The sequence below is a fragment of the Dasypus novemcinctus genome, chromosome 3 (assembly GCF_030445035.2).
Source record: "Dasypus novemcinctus isolate mDasNov1 chromosome 3, mDasNov1.1.hap2, whole genome shotgun sequence".
Lineage (NCBI taxonomy): Eukaryota > Metazoa > Chordata > Mammalia > Cingulata > Dasypodidae > Dasypus > Dasypus novemcinctus.
In genome coordinates, this window is record NC_080675.1 from 154,173,162 (window position 1) to 154,189,860 (window position 16,699).

A 16,699-nucleotide genomic window follows, 5' to 3' on the forward strand; every position below is an offset into this window, starting at 1 on the left:
AGCACCCCCCCCCTCCCCAGAGAACCAGGATGAGGAAGATGGAGGAAAGGGGATGAAGGGAGCGCAGAGCTCCATCTGTTGAGGCCTGTGTATGTGCAGGTCTGTGTGGTAGCTTGTGGGGATGTCCTGTTTCATCCTCACAAGCCTGCAAGGGGACTGTCTTTACCCTAGTGCAAGTCTTCTGGAGACTAAAGACTTGCCCGAGTCACTCTGCCGCAAGCAGGTTGACCAGGATTTGAACCCGGGTCATCTTACTCCCGGGCTGTGCCTTCTCACTCCCTTCAGGTTCTGTCTCGCTCCACCCTGACCTGATAAAATTTTCTTTTAAAATTCACTGGCAGATGTGGACTCACCCAGAGACACCTTTCTGACCTTAGTCCCAGGTTTACTGTGTCCCTGCTCCAAGGGGTCACCATGGGCACCACCTTTGAGGGTATCCACCTCCTGGATCCCCTGGCCAGGGGAAATCCTCAGGACAGTGGTGGCCACAGCAGAGACAGATAAGGGGTGGCCCCAGGAGGCCGGTGTTCCCAGGCACCAAAGGTTGGGGCCAGAAGGAGCTGGAGGGACAATGGTGGCTGGTCCTGGGAGGAGTGGGGATCCCCCTCTCCCTGGAGCCATGCAGGAAGAGAGTGACCAGCCCGCCAGGCAGCACAGGCTGAGAGATCACTGTGGGCCACTTGGGACTTCTGTTCTTTTCTGTTCAGTCTGTCCTGCCCAAAAATCCCAGCAGGCCAGGCTGAGTGCCTGAAAGCAGCCCCTCTGCCCAGCTCCTGCAGGCGAACAAGCCTTCCTTCTCGAGGAAGTGTTTCCCTGCCTCCCATTTTCTCAGCAAATGTTATTTGAGGTCTACACCTGCCAGGCCTTGTGCTGAGTGCAAAGGAGAAAATACAGTCCCCAGCTTTAGGGGGCTGCAGGTTAAGGGCTCCCATCATGTGAACAGAGGAGGGACAGAGAGGGCAGGAAAAGAGAGGAAGGCGCTCCTTCAGCCTCTGTGTGGTGGGGTGCCATAGGGGTGTCAGTGAATCTCTCCTGGCAGCATTACCCTGGCAGGGATCAGTGTGTGCAGATGCCCAGATGCAGGAGGGAGCATGGGGGAAAAGGGAACGGGATAGACACTGCCTTTACTTTCAGGAGTGCAGAGAAGACGTGGGGATGAGGGTGGCAGGGGCCTCCTGTGGGGCTGAGCTGCAGGGCAAGGACCCTGGGGAGGGGCCGACTGTGTGCTCACAGCGAGGGAACCCCTGGGCTATGAAGCAGGTGAAGGCAGGAGGGCAGCCCCATTCACTCCTGAGGGACCTGCCCTGGGGCCTGAGGAGAGGTCTGGGGTGGACCCAGGGCACTGAGCAGCCGAAAGGTCTGCACCAGCCTCCTGGCCAAGAGAAGGCAGGGGCAGGCAGGGGCACTGGGGAAGGAGGGGCAGGCAGGGGCCCTGGCAAGATTGCCATTCTCCATGCTTTTGGTGGGGCCGTGGGGAAGAGGAACTCGCTTGCAAAAGACCTCATGGCAAGAGGCCATGACGGGCCTCCCCATCCTGAATCTGCCCCCCATGGGCTCTCAGTGGACTCTGGACTATGTTCTGAAAAAGCTTCTGACTGTTTACACAGGAACAAGGGGCCCTTGTGCCTTAAGGGGTAAACATTCCAGTCAGGCTCTATTGGGAAACAGGAGCAGAGTGCAGGTCCTTTCCTCTAGGGAGGAGCACAGCGAGAGCATTCTGGCCGCCCCCCCCCCAGAATAAGGAAACACCAGAAGTCTGGAAGAGAGGTGTCCAGGGTTGGGGTACCCGGTGAACTTCCCTGTCGAGGGCATGGGTGGGCTCTCTGGACCCAGGCCTGCAGGGCAGTTCTCAGGAGCTGGAGTGTGGGCAGGGGTCTCCTGGGCAGCCTCACCCATTCTCCAGCACCAGGAGAGCCAGCTTGAGAAGTGGGGAGGGGAAAATGGGCGGGGGGTGAGCAGTGGGCCCAGAGCCCAGAGTCCTAAATCCTCACACTGACTTCTGTTAACGGCCTAGAGATCAAGTCTCCATTTTGGGAAGTGAGCCTGCATGGGGCTGAAGGGCCTGTGCAGTTGTGACCTCTGGGGAGGCCAAAGTGAGCCTGCCTTGATAAACTTTGGCCACCATGATGGCAGGGGCTGAGGGCTCTTGGTGGCTTGTGGTGGCATTCTGGGACTCATGTCACCAACCTGGAAGAAACTGTGGGTCCTAGCCAGGCCTTGGAAGCACACAAGACCATTATTCTCCAGACTGCCTGGATGGCCCCCACTAGCTCCTATTCTTTGTGGTAAGCAAAGTTCTCTCCCTGGCATGTCGTGTGGAATGAGTTCTTGCTTTGAGTCAGCCAGACTTGAATGTGAACGCCAGCTCTGACCCTTACCATGATCTTGGGTAGGCTTAACCTCCCTGTGCCTCAGTTTCTTCATCTGTGAGATAAACTCATGGCCTTGCTGATAAGAGCATCTTGAGTCTTTTAGAGTCATGTACACAGCCAGGCACAAAGGGGACACTCTACTGACCAAAATTCTTACTTCTTACCCTCCCCTCTGCCTTCTAGAGATAGTGTGAAAACAGAGCAAGAGCAGAAGGGGAGAGGGGTGATGGAAGTCAAAGGAAAGTGGTGGTGGTGATTGTAATTGGTCAGGGTCATGGGCATGGGGACCTTGGGAGGAGGTTAGGGCCAGGACAGGGCTGGGGAAAGACAGCCTTGGCCAGGGAGTGAGAGGGCAGGTCTGGCTCACCATCTGTGCGACCTCCTCCAGTGTGATCTGGTTGTCACCTGGATCCTCTTGGGTCAGAGTCCTAGGGGACCAGACAGCCTAGTGAGCCCCAGCAGTGCATGCCCTACTTCCCCCATTGCATGCTCCCTCTCTGCCCCAGCCAGAAGGATTTGCAATTTCCCACCTGTACCTTTGCTCATGCATTCCCTCTGTCGGGACCCCTTTCCCTCATTCTCCTTTGCTGAATTCTTCCTGAGGGTTTGTCCTTCAGGATCCAGCTTCCTGACCCTCCTGGCTGGGTGAGGTCTCCTCCTGGGCTTCTTGCTTTCTTGGCTCTGTCCCAGTACTCTGGATGGCTGCGGTATGCCTGGTCCCACTAGGCGGCCAGGGCTGAGTCTGATTTGTCCCCATAACTGATCCCCAGAACCAAGCTAGGCATACAGTAGGTACTCCTTTGTGCATGTAGAATGATGGAATGATCAAGGGGAAAGGAGCTACAGGCCTGGAGGACCCTTGCAGGCAGGAGGTGCTGGGAGCCTTCCAAGGGTATACATTAGGTCTGGCTTTGAGTAGAATGTAGGGAAAGAGGAGTATGAGGTCAGCAGCTTGGTGGCCAAAGGTGCTGAAGGGGTGGTGGGGGAAGTAAGGAAGGAGGCAGAAAGCAGAGCAGAGTGGGTACCAGGCAGCGGTGGGAAGTAAGTTCACCCTCAAAGTTAGGCTGAAGTGTCGGGACATGCTGTGCTGGAAACCAGGAGCTCCAGTTAGCAGAGGCTGGGGAACAGCTTGTTGGAGGCTGGGGTTGGGGCACAGAGAGCTGGGCCTGCTGAGGGAGGCAGTCAGGAGGCTGTGGGGATGGGCTGACATCAGCCCTGGTGGATGGCTTTATCATGTTATCACATCTATTTTACAGCCAAGAAAATGAACACCCAGAGAAATGTCTCACCCAATGACCCACAGGTGGAACATGCTGGTCTATAATTCAAACCAGGTCTGCCCACCTCCAAAGTCTGCTCTTTCCACTCTGTGTCAAGGCAGCATCCAGAGCAAGCTCCCTAATGGTGGGTGACTTTGATCCATGGGCTCGGGGCTCAGCCCATTCCTACAGGCCTCCCAGAAAGGATGACTGGGAACCCTCCAATGACCTGGGGGCTGACTGTGCCTTCATGTGTGACTTGGTGGGAGGGAGGTTGGGAGGTGTGTAGGGGGTGCATATGGTGATGGGGACCCTGTGGTATGGGGCCTGGGGAGTGGAGAGCAGGGGGAAGAAGCCTGGCAGTGGTGGGAAGCAGGAAGTCTTGAGCAGAACTTGGCTGAAAGTCTGGAGCCAAGACTGTGCCTGGAGGCAGAGAGGGGTAGCTGGAGCCGGGTCAGAAGTGAGGTAGAGAGGCCTTCCCAGAGCCTCGCACCTGGCAGAGCTGGGAGAGGACAGCCTGATTCAGCAGGACAGGGGCATGGGCGCACCTGACACCCACTGGGTGGCCTGCTGAAGCAGCCGCTGGCCAAACATGCCTCAGCCCCGCCTCCCCACAGCCCACCAAGGGGTGCTGTTCAGCCCTATCTTACAGGGAGAAAAATGAGGCTCAAAGAAGGGGCTGGCCCAAGGGTTTCGGGCCAAACCATTTAACTGGATGTAATTCATCAGACATTCCCTGAGCCCCTTCTCACAGCTCTGGCCAGTGCTGTCCCGTAGGACTCTGCCATGAGGGGAATGTTCTATAATGAACTATCCAGGACAGCACCCATCAGCCATGTGTGGTTATAGCAACGTGGCAGTTGTGACTCAGCCACTGAATATTAAATTTTATTTAATTTTAATTAGCATGGCTAGTGCCAACTGTACTGGACATTACAGGCTAGCCTGGTGTAGCCACTGGAAACATGGAGTTCTTGCCTCAAGCAGATGAAGGTCTGTTGGGAGATGAGGGGAGGGGAGGGAAAGGCACATGGGTACCCATTCCAGAGTCTGCCTGTTAAGGGGGAAGCATGGCCCCAGGAAGCCCAAGGTTCCTGGGCTGCCCCTGGCACACCTTCTGCTCTGCTTGGTCCATGGCACCTCCTGCCCTCGGGCCAGCCCGTGTGGAGGCAGAGCGCTGGCCCCATCCCAGCAGGCTGTGGGCACTACCTGATGATGTTGGCAGCGGCCTTCCGCTCCTGGGTCAGGAGCTCTGGGTCATGCATGACCTCCTCGAGGAAGCTGATCACCTTGCATTTGAGCTCATCATTGGTCTCAAAGTCCTGCCAAGAAGATGGGATGGTGGTGGCTCTGGCTACTGTGTCAAGATGCCCTGTGGTGTCCCAGCCCAGGCCAGAGGAAGGGGCTGCAGTTTCTATTTGTGCCCCTGGCAGTCTGCCCTGTCTCCTTTTTCTCTGTCACTGGCTGCGTGGCTGGGCACAGGTAGAGCTTAGGGATTCTTTGGCAAAAGGTACCAGGGCAAGACCAGGGACCATTTCTCCATTGCTGCACCCCCCTAGGCCAGGACCTCAGCAGGTACAGACCTACTTCACACACTTGTTGCAGACAGAGATGCATAGAAAGAGGGCCCTTGAGTCCCTGACTATTCTTGTAGCTTCCTTGGGGATCTGAGCAGGCCGTCCTGACAACATAAGGGTGACATAGCTTCCCCTTCCTCCTGCTGCTCATGGCCATTGGCTCGCTCTGCCAGTAGCTGCCTTCCAAGGGCACCTGTTTCTGGGACAGTGCCTATGGGTCCCTGGCACCCCACCAGGGGAATGCCCCCCCACCCACCTGTGAGTGCTTGGAGACCCAGTGGCGGAGCACGTTCAGGACACGATTGGTGGCTGCTCTGCGGATCACAAACTCCTTGTCGCCATTCCTCTGGTCAGGGGGGAAGCCTGGCAGTGTGCATGGCAGAGGAAGAGAGGGTAAGAGAAGATAGGAAATGGAGCTGGGCTCTAGTCTGGATTCAAATTCAGACTAGGCTGAGGCTGCTCCTCATGGCGTCTGGGTGGAAGGGCTATGGGCAGGGGGAGGGTAATGAAATATTGAACAACTAGCTCAGGTTCTGACCATGAGACAGGTACCATGCCTTCTCTAGTGGATGCAGTCCCTGGACACCCAGACCCTATGGGCCTCCCCATGCTTCCAGGGGCTACTGTGAGAGGAAAGCAACCATCCTAGTCAGGGCCCCTTACTCCAGCCTCTGCTGAAGGACCAATACAGTGGGAGGTACTAGTCCTTCCTGGGAGGGTTGGGTGACAGGTTTCCAAGAGCAATGGGCTTTAGAGTATGAGTAGAAGTAGCAAAGTGGATAGGTGGGAAGGGAGGGGCCTTCGGGGAGGACCAGAGAAGAAAAAATATCTGCTTTGGGGATTATGGCAATTAAAGTGCAAGCTGGAGTGGAGGGTGTGTTCGGGTGGGGCATGCTGGGGTGACTGGGGATATGCTCTCTTTCCCTAGGCATGCCAGGCTGAGTGGTTTGGATTTATCCCATTGCCAATAGGAACTGGGAAGTGAGGGTGCAGGGATAGGTTGTGTCCTAGACATGCAGTGACCCTGGCTCAGGTGGGGGGTTCAGGCCCAGGGAGATGGGGGCTGTGACCTCTATAAGTGGGAAGGAGTTGCGAAAAGTCAAAAGAATGATGGAAGCTTGGCTTAGTGAGAGCAGTTAGTCCAAGCAGGAAGCTCTCTGTGGGTGGGTACTGGCCATGACTGCTAACACCTCCAGGCAGCACCCTGCCTGGGCACTGGCTTCACAGAGTGGTGCTGACCTTGGGGAGGCCTGAGAATGGAGACCCACCTCCTCAACATACCTGCACTTGCTAAGGACATCCTCCGGTACTTCTCCTTGTTTGGGGTGCCCTCGTTGGCTCCTGCAGTTGCTATGGCAAAGGCGGAGGCGGCCGAAAGGGCACTGCGATTATTATCCAGTTCTCGACAGGAGGTCATGACAACTCCATTATTGTAGGAAAAGAGTGGGAATTCTGTACAGGGGACAGATCCAACTCTTACCTTTCCTGGTCTCAGCCCCTGACTGTTAGAAAACCAGGGTTCTGAGGCTAGAGCAGCCTCGAGAATGGGCAGGCTCTGTCTTCACTGCACCCGGGGCTTGTCAGTAGGTGGTGGTGGCTAAAGTCTCTCTGAAGAGTCAGGTGAGGGAATTACCTGGGTCTGTCTGCCGCTGCCCCATGAGGTGCTGGAGGTCCTACTAATCTCTTCTTTGGGCCACACTTGCTGCTGCTGCTGAAGGCCCTCTGACCACCCTCCCCATCTCCCTGCTGCTCCCAATCCCTTTCCCTTTTGGGCCCAGCTGGGTACAGGCCTACTTGAAGATAGCACCATGAGTATTCTTACCCTTTCCAGTCTATTTGGGTTTAGCACATTATTTGTCCAATGCCTGACATCAATAATTCATACTGATGGGCTCATCAGCATGGTATGATGGAAAAAGCACTGGACTTGGAGTAGATTTCACCTGGATTGAAAGGCTATGCCCCAATCCTCCATACTTACTAGCTATGTGATCTTGGGTGAGTTACCTAAACCCTCTGAGCCTCAGTAATTTCTCTGGATAATGGGGATAATAATACCTACTTCAAAAGTTTGATGTAAAGATAACAGATGAAAGTACTTTATATTAGATGAAAAGTTATATAAATGTCATGGAATGTTACTACTATTAATAATAAGAAGACCAAAAACTTTAAAAAATGGTCCTGAATTTACTCAAAGAGGTAAAGGAAACATGGAATGAAAGGGAATAAGGAAACTGGTAGATGAACACAAAGAGAATATCAATAGAGAAAAATTAAGAAAAGGAACCAAACAGAGCTAAAGGCCATAAAAAAAGAAATGAAAATTTTCCTACAGGGGTTCATCAGCAGATTGGAGCTGACAGAAGGAAAAATCAGTGAAGCTGAAGACAACTGAAATCCTACAGCTGAGGAGTGGAAGGAAAAAAGCAGGAAGAAAAGTGAACAGAGCCCAAAGAAACAGTAGGACACCATCGAGCATGTTAATATATGTACTGTGGTAGTCTCAGAAGGAGAAGAGAGAATATTCAAAGAAACAATGGCTGACAACTTCCCAAATTTAACGAAAGACATGCATACATAATACAAGATGCTCAATAAACTCCAAAATGATAAATCCAAGTAGACGATGCCATGGCATATTATAATCAAACTGCTGATGTCAAAGACAAAGATATAATTCTGAAAGCTGAAAGAGAGAATCAGTATGTCAAGTACAAGGGAGCATCAATAAGACTAAGTGCTGATTTCTCAACAGAAACCATGGAGACAAGAAGACAATGAGAAGACATAATTAAAGTACTGAAACCAAAAAACTGTCAACCAAGAATTCTATATCTGGCAAAACTGTCTTTCAAAAATGACAGAGAGATTAAGACATTCGCTGATAAACAAGAGCTGGGGGAGTTCACCACCACTAGGTTGGCCATACAAGAGATGATGAAAGGAGTTCTGCAGGTTGAAAGGAAAGGACAATAGAGAGTACATCGAAACTGTGTAAAGAAATAAAGATCTCCAGTGAGGGTAAGGACAAGGGTAAATAGAAATGCCAGTACTATCGTATTTTTGGTTAGTAACTCCCCATTTTTACTTCTTAAAGGTCTAAAGGGCAAATGCATAAAATGTAATGATACATCAGTAGTTCTGGACTCAATATATAAACAAGTAATTTGTGATAAGAACTCATAAAGTTGGGGGATTGGGGGGCACAGGATCATAGTTGTTTATGCAATTGAAGTTAAGTTGGTATCAAAGCAAATGAGATTCTTGTAGATTTAAGATGTTAAATTTAAGCCCCATATTAACTACAAAGAAAGAATTGGGGAATCTGCAAGCTCATAGAGACAGAAAGTAAAGTATAGGCTGCCAGTGGCAGGGACCAGGGGAAATAGGTATGGGATTTCTGTTTGGGGAAAGTTTTTGCAATGGAAGGTGGTGAGGGTACTGCAATATAATGAACATGATTAGTACTCCTGAATGGTATGCTTGGGAGTGGTTGTATAATTGTTTCTACAATTAAAAAAAAAAAGAAAGAGCAATGTAAGAGAATGACAAGGGCAATACATGATCCTGGATGGGATCTAACAAGGGAGGAGTAAAAGCAATGAAGGACATTATTGGGATATAGGAAGAAATGGAATATAGATACAAACTTTATATCAATGTTAAATTTCTTGAACTTGATAACTGCACTTAAGGTAGATAGAGAAGTGAATATTCCTCTTCTTAGGAAAAGTACATGGCCATAATAAGGGGTCAAGGAATATGATGTGTATAACCTATACTCAAGTGTTGAGAAAATGGATTGATAAATAGACAGACAGTTAGAAAGATGGATACATAGACAGATGCCTGAATAGATGGATGAATAGATAGAATGATATGGCAACTGGGTATCTGGGGTGATAGGGATAGGGGTATGTTGGAGTTCTCTATGGGGTATGTATTATTTTTGCAACTGTTCTATAAACTGGAAAGTGTTTCAAAATAAAAAGTTAAAAATTGAAAAAAAAAAGATGCAAAATAAATTGATGCCCTTACTGGAAATTAAAAACAACAACACTTATTTCTGAAATTTGGATTTTTGGGATCTGTTTTCGTGTGTCTGAGAAGGTGAAGTATGGCTGCTGCAGTGTGTCTAGACAGTTTCTCCCTAAAACTAGGTGACAGTTTCTGAAGCTTTTTTCTGAAGACCTGGATAGCTCAGGAGTTTGGGATTCAGGCTGTACCTTGGATGTGGAAGCAGAGCTCTTGGAAGGCAGCTGTGAGGCAGGAGGTATCTCCCTGGGAGGTGAGGCCCTTCCTGGCTCTCTGCACCTTTGGGGGTCTCACAGACCCCCTGTGTGTGGTGACATGATTTATGGGAACTGGCTCCTCAATCACCCCTTCAGGATTGTAAGGCTAAGATGTAGAGGGGAAGGGGAAAAAGCAGCATCACAGCCTCTTGGAATGTTCCCTTATTTGAAGTGACCACTTGACAAGGCTGTCAAGATGATTAAAAGACCCAGAGCAGAGCCGTAGGGGCAACAGGAACTCCGGAGGTCCCTTCTGAACCTGGAGCTCCCATGAATGGATCCTCAGATGGCCTTCCTGCCCACCTGCTTTGGGTGGGTTAGATGCAGCCTTGTCTGAGGGCAGAGGAATGACTGCATTGAGCTGAGGAGCAGGGTTGGCCAGCTAACGATTTAGCACCCATCTCTCCCCTGGGGGGTGATGAAATATTCCCCCAGCGCCAGGAGGGTCGCTCATAAAACAGAAGGGATGCTGTCTACTCATCTTTACTCTACTTGACCTGCTGCTGCCCTCTCCCAACTGTGACCTTACCCATCCTCTGAGAATCTATTTGCAGTTCCCTGTTGGTGAATCGTACCTGAAGAATTTTTGCTTTTGACTGATTTTGGTGTTGTTGGAGATTTAGTTGGTGATGTCTCATTGTCACCATCATCACTCTGGTTTTGATCAACATCTGATTCTTCTCTCACAGAGACTTCAGAGGCTGGGAGAAAAGAAGGAAATGATTTCACTTTTCTCAATTATTTATCAATTTTTAAATTCATATTTTTAATTTATTGAGGCAAAACACTAAGTATGGGATATGCTAGTTGAACAAAGTTTAATAGCTTTATTTGCCACAGGACTTATCAGAACCTCTTCCAGGCTAAGGTGCATGGTGAATCCCCAAGAAGGGCTTTTGCTCTACCAGCTTCTCAAACCTTAATGTGCACAACTGGGGATCTTGGGGTCTGAGAGTCTGCATTTCTAACAAGCTCCCAGGTGATGCCCTTGCAGCTGGTCCCTGCACACTTTGAGTAGCAAGCTTGCTTTTGTGTGTGTGTGTGAAACATCTCAGTTTGGGTAACCATCTGTTCTGGTTTACCCACGACAATCCTGCTTTACACCTGTTGCCTGTGCTACTGATCACTCTCAAAAGTGTCTGGGTTTGGACAGAAAATTATAGAGCTTCCCTAATCCTGGGAGACTCATGGTCTACACACTTTGTCCAGATCTGGGTCGGTGAGATCTTGGTCAAAAACTCTTTAACTTCTCTGGGCTTAAGTTTCCTCAATTATAAAATGAATAGAGTTATGTCAAGTGAAACAAGCCAGATAGAAAAAGACAAATACTGTATGATTGTGTTACTATGAACCAAATATACTGTGTATCATATTGTATGATTATAAAAATGTATATATGTCAAGTGTATTTGAGACATGTTTTATTTAACTGTGTTTTCTTTTTCTTTTTAAATTGTTTGTATTTTCAATTACTAAATGTACAAAATAAAGTTAAAAAAAAAAAAAAGAGTAGAGTTACACTTGATCCATTTGAGAATCCAAACAAAGCCACAGATCTCTTTAAAAAGAATGCCTTCTCCCCCATACAATTTGTCACACAACTAAACAGGGTTCACAAGCCCTTGATCACTGGTGAAGAAGCCTGGTACCAGGTGATTTCTCAGGACCGTCCTGCAATACATTTTATAACGTGACAGGCTTGAACACATTGAAAGGGAGTCTCTGTGTGTTTATGTCAGATGAAATTATGTCTCCTCCCTTCTCTGGGATCTCTGCATCTGCAGGATGGCATTTGGGGCTCTATGTCAGGCTGTTACTTTGGTTACCGACTTTCAGCTGTGCATGTCACCCATTTATTATTTGGGTCACAGTAAATGTCACTTGGTGATGGAGCCTCTTAGGGGCTTCACCCTCCCCAACTGTGCCCTCTGCTGGGAGTGCCTTCTACCTTCTCTCTTTTCAACTCAGAGGAGAGAAATCCTGACCATCTTGAAAGGTCTCCTCCTCAAAGCCTGGTTCTCTGATCAGCCCAGGATTGTGTGTATGTGTGTGTGCTCTCATGGTGCTAACCAAGACAGAATGTTGGTGGTACCCAGGATATGCCCTGACCTGATGTGAGAACCAGACAAACCACCCAAGCAAATGCCTTTCTAGAATGGGCAGGAGAGGCTCTGGGAGTAGGGAGGTCCCAACCTGTCCCAGCATCATTACCACCTGCTCCCTACATACCCAACATTTCAGGTAAGATGAGTTTTAAGGTGTTCCCTGAACACACAATGATTTTTCTTGCTCCTTAGTCTTGATGTTCCAATTCCTTTCTCTAGAGTGTTCTCCCTTCCTCTTGGTGGAAATCCAGATCCAATGTATCCTTCAGGAAGCCTTCCTAACTCTCCTGATGTGTCCCTTCTTCACCCTCTACACCTCTCCAGCATTGCTGTAACACAGCATATAGCAGTCATCCAAGTTCCAGTGTCTGGTCCGGTCCCTCAGCTAGACTGTGAATCCTGGAGTAAAGGACCTAGGTTTTTGGTTACATCTTTTCCTCCAGGTTTCTAAATGGGGCCTGACCCAGAGTTGGTATGCAGGACCTGTCCACTGCATAGATGGATGAATACAGAGAGGAAGATGAAGCTATCATTAGAGCAGCAGGAGCTGACTCTCAATTCAAGTGTGGAGTTGCCCTGGAATTCCTGCCTGCCTCAGCCTGGCAGCCTGGGTTCCCACTATGGCTCCCCAGCTGCTTCTCTGCACTGCCAGCTTGTCTGACTGGGACCTAGAGCCCTTTCCCCTTCTGCCCCATGAGAGCAGAGAAGAGCAGCCCCAAAGGCTAGCCAGGCTGGGCCAACCTCAGTGGGCCCATGAGCCAGGAGGTCACTCACTCTGCTTGCTGAGTGCCGAGGGCTCTTCAGGCTTCTCAGTGGTTGTATCGCCTTCATCTGGAATCTTGTTGGCAAAACTGCTGGATACGTAAAGCTTGCTGGTGTCCAGCGTGGCCTTGCTGAAGGGCGACATGGCTGAGTACATGCTGGTGTAGCCATTGGAACTGCAGCTGAGTGCGGCCAGGTCCAGGGCTTTGCCGCCCGTGATGATGGGGATGTTGAGGGAGAGCTTCCGCCGGCGGCTGGGTGATGACGTCTTGGTGATGGACAGGGGTGGCGGTGAGGAGAACTTGCGGGTGGCACGCGGGGACTTGGGGGGATCACCATACAGAAGCTTGTTGTTCTGGCCGCTGGCAAACAAGAGCTCCAGTGACCTGGGGGGAGGCAGGGGGCAAAAAGAAATGGTCAGGGTTGGTCTGACTGTCTCAGGTGCCCTTCTGTTTTGGGGGGTGGGGGGAAGCCATCGACCCCTCATTCTCATGATCCCTGAAAGCTGGGCTGACCTGGAGCACATGGTTTTGAACAGGTGAGTAGCCCCAAGGGACCATGATGAAACACCTGTGACCAAAATGTTCATGAACACTAATGTCCTGCTCTTGATGGTCTGGGTAGGGGAGGTGGGGCTTTCGTGATGGGGGTGGGTGTAGCTGATGCTCCCTCTTCTGCCTGTTTGGTTAGCAGCAGCGTCTGACTTGGGGGGCGCTAAGGGACCTCCTGACCCCCAAGCTTCTGTCAAACCTCCTACCATCCCACTCAAGGGCCTGAAGTCTCTTCTACATGCTCTGACCTCATCCTTACAGAGATCCCAAGGGATTAGGAAACTGAGTCTCAGAGACAGGAGATGACATTTAATCCCAGCATCCTTCCCATCGCTGCAGTGCTTGATTGGCCTTAGTTGTAAAATGTGGCTGAAGGGAGCAAAAAGGGAGGTCTCCCAGCAATCCTGGCCACACTGCTGCCATCCCCACAATAGGGCCCAAACAATAGTCTGCATTCATGGAACTGGTCTGCTCTGTGTTTCCTGTTGGATAGACCTTATCTTTTCTAATCCTCGCCATTGTCCTGGGATGTAGGTTTTATTATCCTCATTTCACAGACAGGAAACTGAAGCTCTGAAAGGTTAAGTGACTCAGGCAAGGCTCTTTCCACTGTACCACCTTGCCTGCTGGTACAGGAAGGGCCACCTACCAGGTCCCTGGGAATAATCTCATTTATTCATCAGAGTAACTCTATGCTGTGTGGGATAATTTCTCCTGCTTTCTCATGGCAGTGGGAAGAAGTTCAGTGTAAAGGCAAGTCTGGACCTGCCCTGGTGAACCCTGGCTGAGCTCAGGATGGTCAGTGGACACTGGTGGGGCAGAGAGAGGGAACAGGGGAGGAAGAGGGTAGGCATTCTGGAAAGTTGGCTTGCTGTGTGGGACAGGGTGTGGATGAGGGAGGGGATGGTTAGAGCCTCAGGCCTCCCAGCTCTTTAGTCCAGAGCTTGCATTTGAGATTGGCATGGGTCTCCCAGCAGGACTGGGGGTGGGGGGGGGGTCAGTGTGATTCAGGATCTGAGCTCCTGACAGCTCTAGAGCAGAGGCTCTGGCCTCATGTCTTACCTGGGGGAGTATTTAGAGGGGGACTCTGGAGCTCTGAGGGTTGGGGTGGGCCAGGCAGGGGGCCTCTCAGAAAAGGAAGGCATATGCTGGCCCCTCTCTTTCACTGCCTGGGTTGCTCCAGGAGCAGTGAGGTCCCTCAGGCACCTGGGGCAGGTCCCTGAACCTGACCTACCCTGGTGGCTTTGGGCAAGCGCTTCATCTCTCTGGGCCCCACTTTCCCCTGTTAAATGAATAATAAAAACTTCCTTATGCCTTGCTTGATTTGACACTGACTCCCCAGTGCCTCACTTGGGGCCTGGCCCTATTTGGTGAGGGGGGATGCAATTTTGGTTAAACTAAAATTGTCAGACAGGAGTGGTCACTGGGTGGGCTCACTGAGACCAGGGTCCTGGGTTCAAGTCCCCACTCAGCCTCAGCCTTGCCAGCTGCCTTGGACCCCAGTTTGAGCAGGGCTTATGAAGACTGAAAGATGGCACTGATGTCAAGGCTAAGGTGGTTCACCCCCTCCCTCTTCGTGGTACCACTCCAAATCCATTAGAAAGGGCTCCCCCTATCTTTTCAGAGCAGAGGTGTAGTTTAACCTGAGCCAGGATAAAGTTTTTTCTTCTTTCTTGCTTTAAATGCGGAATGCAGTAATGAGGGGGAGCATCATCCTTTGGAAAGGGGTGGGGCCCTGGGCTTCAAGGAGGGGAGGGACTGGAGAGAAGGAGGGGCCCTAAGAGGGGAGGGCAGAGAGGAGGGAGCACTGTGTATGCCTCCTAGTCCAGGAGCAGGGCAGGGGTGGGAAGTGGGGCCAGTCTGAGCTGTAGCATCAGACAGACCACCCCTCTCTTGCCTCTTTGCAGAGGGCCAGCTTGGCTCCTGGGCAGGGAGTCCCACATCACCCCAGCTCATGTTACAGCCTCTCCTCCAGGGACCAAAGCTCAGTTTCCCTCCCAGGCCTGGGAGATCTGTGATTCCAGGGAAAGGAGGAAACCTGTGGGCCCTGGCCACTGGCTGCCCACCTGGCTGGGATGGCACTGATAGGCTTCTTGTAGATGGTGATGAGCTTGTCCAGAACCACCACAGCGGTGGTGAAGACACGGTAGGAGTGCAGGAAGGTGTTGAGGAAGTCAATGCTCAGGAACCTCAGGTCTGTTAGCCTTTCCAGCAACCGCTCCACACTGGCGTACCGGATCTGCAGCACTTTGCAGGAGTTCATGGTTTTGCTGAAGCGAATGTCAACATCATCACAGTATAAGGAGGTGTCGGACCTGAGGAGGGAGGAAGGATGAAGAGATGACTTGGCTCTGCAGTTGTCTGTGCCCACAACTCTCTCTTCCACTAGGGGGAGCTACCTAGGTGTGGGGCCACGGCCCACCCCTCAGGGTCTCCCCATGCACCAACAGCCAAGGATGGTGTGCTGAAGGACTAGTTTTTCAAAAGAATGAGGGAAGTTTTAGAAGGATGACATTGAAGAAGAGCTTATGGTGTCTTTCCCCCAACAATATCCTAAAAACCATTATAAAACCTCTGAAATAGTGGATAAAATGTTAAACTTTTTTTTCAAATGTATTTTGAGCTCACAAGGTATAAAGGAAATTTGTTCACACAAAAACTTTTACACAGGCGGCAGACTTGGCCCAGTGGATAGGGCATCCGTCTACCACATGGAAGGTCTGCGGTTCAAACTCTGGGCCTCCTTGACCCGTGTGGAGCTGGCCCACACACAGTGCTGATGCGCGCAAGGAGGGCTGTGCCACGCAGGGGTCCCCCGCATAGGGGAGCCCCACGTGCAAGGAGTGTGCCCCGTAAGGAGAGCCGCCCAGTGCGAAAGAAAGTGCAGCCTGCTCAGGAATGGTGCCGCCCACATGGAGAGCTGACACAGCAAGATGATGCAACAAAAAGAAACACAGATTCCCATGCTGCTGACAACAGAAGCAGACAAAGAGGAAGACACAGCAAATAGACAGAGAACAGACAACTGGCGGGGGGTGGGGGGAGGGGAGATAAGTAAGTAAATAAATAAATAAATCTTTAAAAAAAAAACCCAAAACATATCCTTTTAAAAAAAAAAACTTTTACACAAATGTTCATAGCAGCTTTATTCACAATAGCCAAAAAAGTAGATACAACCCAAATGTCCATTAACTGATGAATGGATAAACAAAATGTGGTATATTCATTAAATGGAATATTATTCAACCATATAAAAGGCTGAAGTACTGATTCATACTACAACATGGATATACCTTGAGAACACTATGCTAACTGAAAGAAGCCAAACACAAAAGACCACATATTGTATGATTACATTCATATGAAATGCCCAGAATAGGCAATCCATAGACAAAGAAAGTAGATTATTGAGGATGGGAGCAGCAGAGATTTGTGATTGCTAATAGTTATGGGGTTTCTTCTGGGGGCGAGGGAAATGTTTTAGAATTAGATAGTAGTGATGGTTATACAACATAATAAATATTCTAAAAATCACTGAATTGTATACTTTAAAATCAATTTTGTTGTGTTACTATTTCATTAAGAAAATAAGTAGGAATAAAAAAAGATGGAAGGAAAAATCCCACAGGCCAAAAATGAAGAGAAGTCTGCAAACAAGTTGACACTTTAGCTGTCTTTAGAGCATATGCTACTCTTGGACACCAACTTGGGCTTAATGATATAGGTTATAAAATGATATTGATGTGGGCTAGGGGTGGGAGGCTCTCTGTCTCTTCAG

The 16,699-nt window shown here is 50.1% G+C and overlaps 1 protein-coding gene across 5 annotated transcripts in view; it reads right to left on the bottom strand.

Moving 5' to 3' along the window:
• The window catches only part of RASGRF1 (Ras protein specific guanine nucleotide releasing factor 1), a 133,811-nt gene that overhangs the window by 24,361 nt on the left and 92,751 nt on the right, over positions 1 to 16,699 (bottom strand). For all 5 annotated transcript variants that reach the window (XR_011648468.1, XR_011648467.1, XM_058294607.2 and 2 more), the window contains 7 exons: positions 14,988 to 15,236; positions 12,383 to 12,756; positions 10,079 to 10,204; positions 6,490 to 6,660; positions 5,465 to 5,571; positions 4,841 to 4,953; positions 2,740 to 2,800 (listed from right to left, as the gene is read on the bottom strand). Coding sequence is in view for 3 of the 5 variants with exons in the window: in XM_058294607.2 (XP_058150590.1) it covers positions 2,740 to 2,800; positions 4,841 to 4,953; positions 5,465 to 5,571; positions 6,490 to 6,660; positions 10,079 to 10,204; positions 12,383 to 12,756; positions 14,988 to 15,236 (1,201 nt within the window). In the remaining 2 variants the exon portion in view is untranslated. The remainder of the gene's footprint in view (positions 1 to 2,739; positions 2,801 to 4,840; positions 4,954 to 5,464; positions 5,572 to 6,489; positions 6,661 to 10,078; positions 10,205 to 12,382; positions 12,757 to 14,987; positions 15,237 to 16,699) is intronic.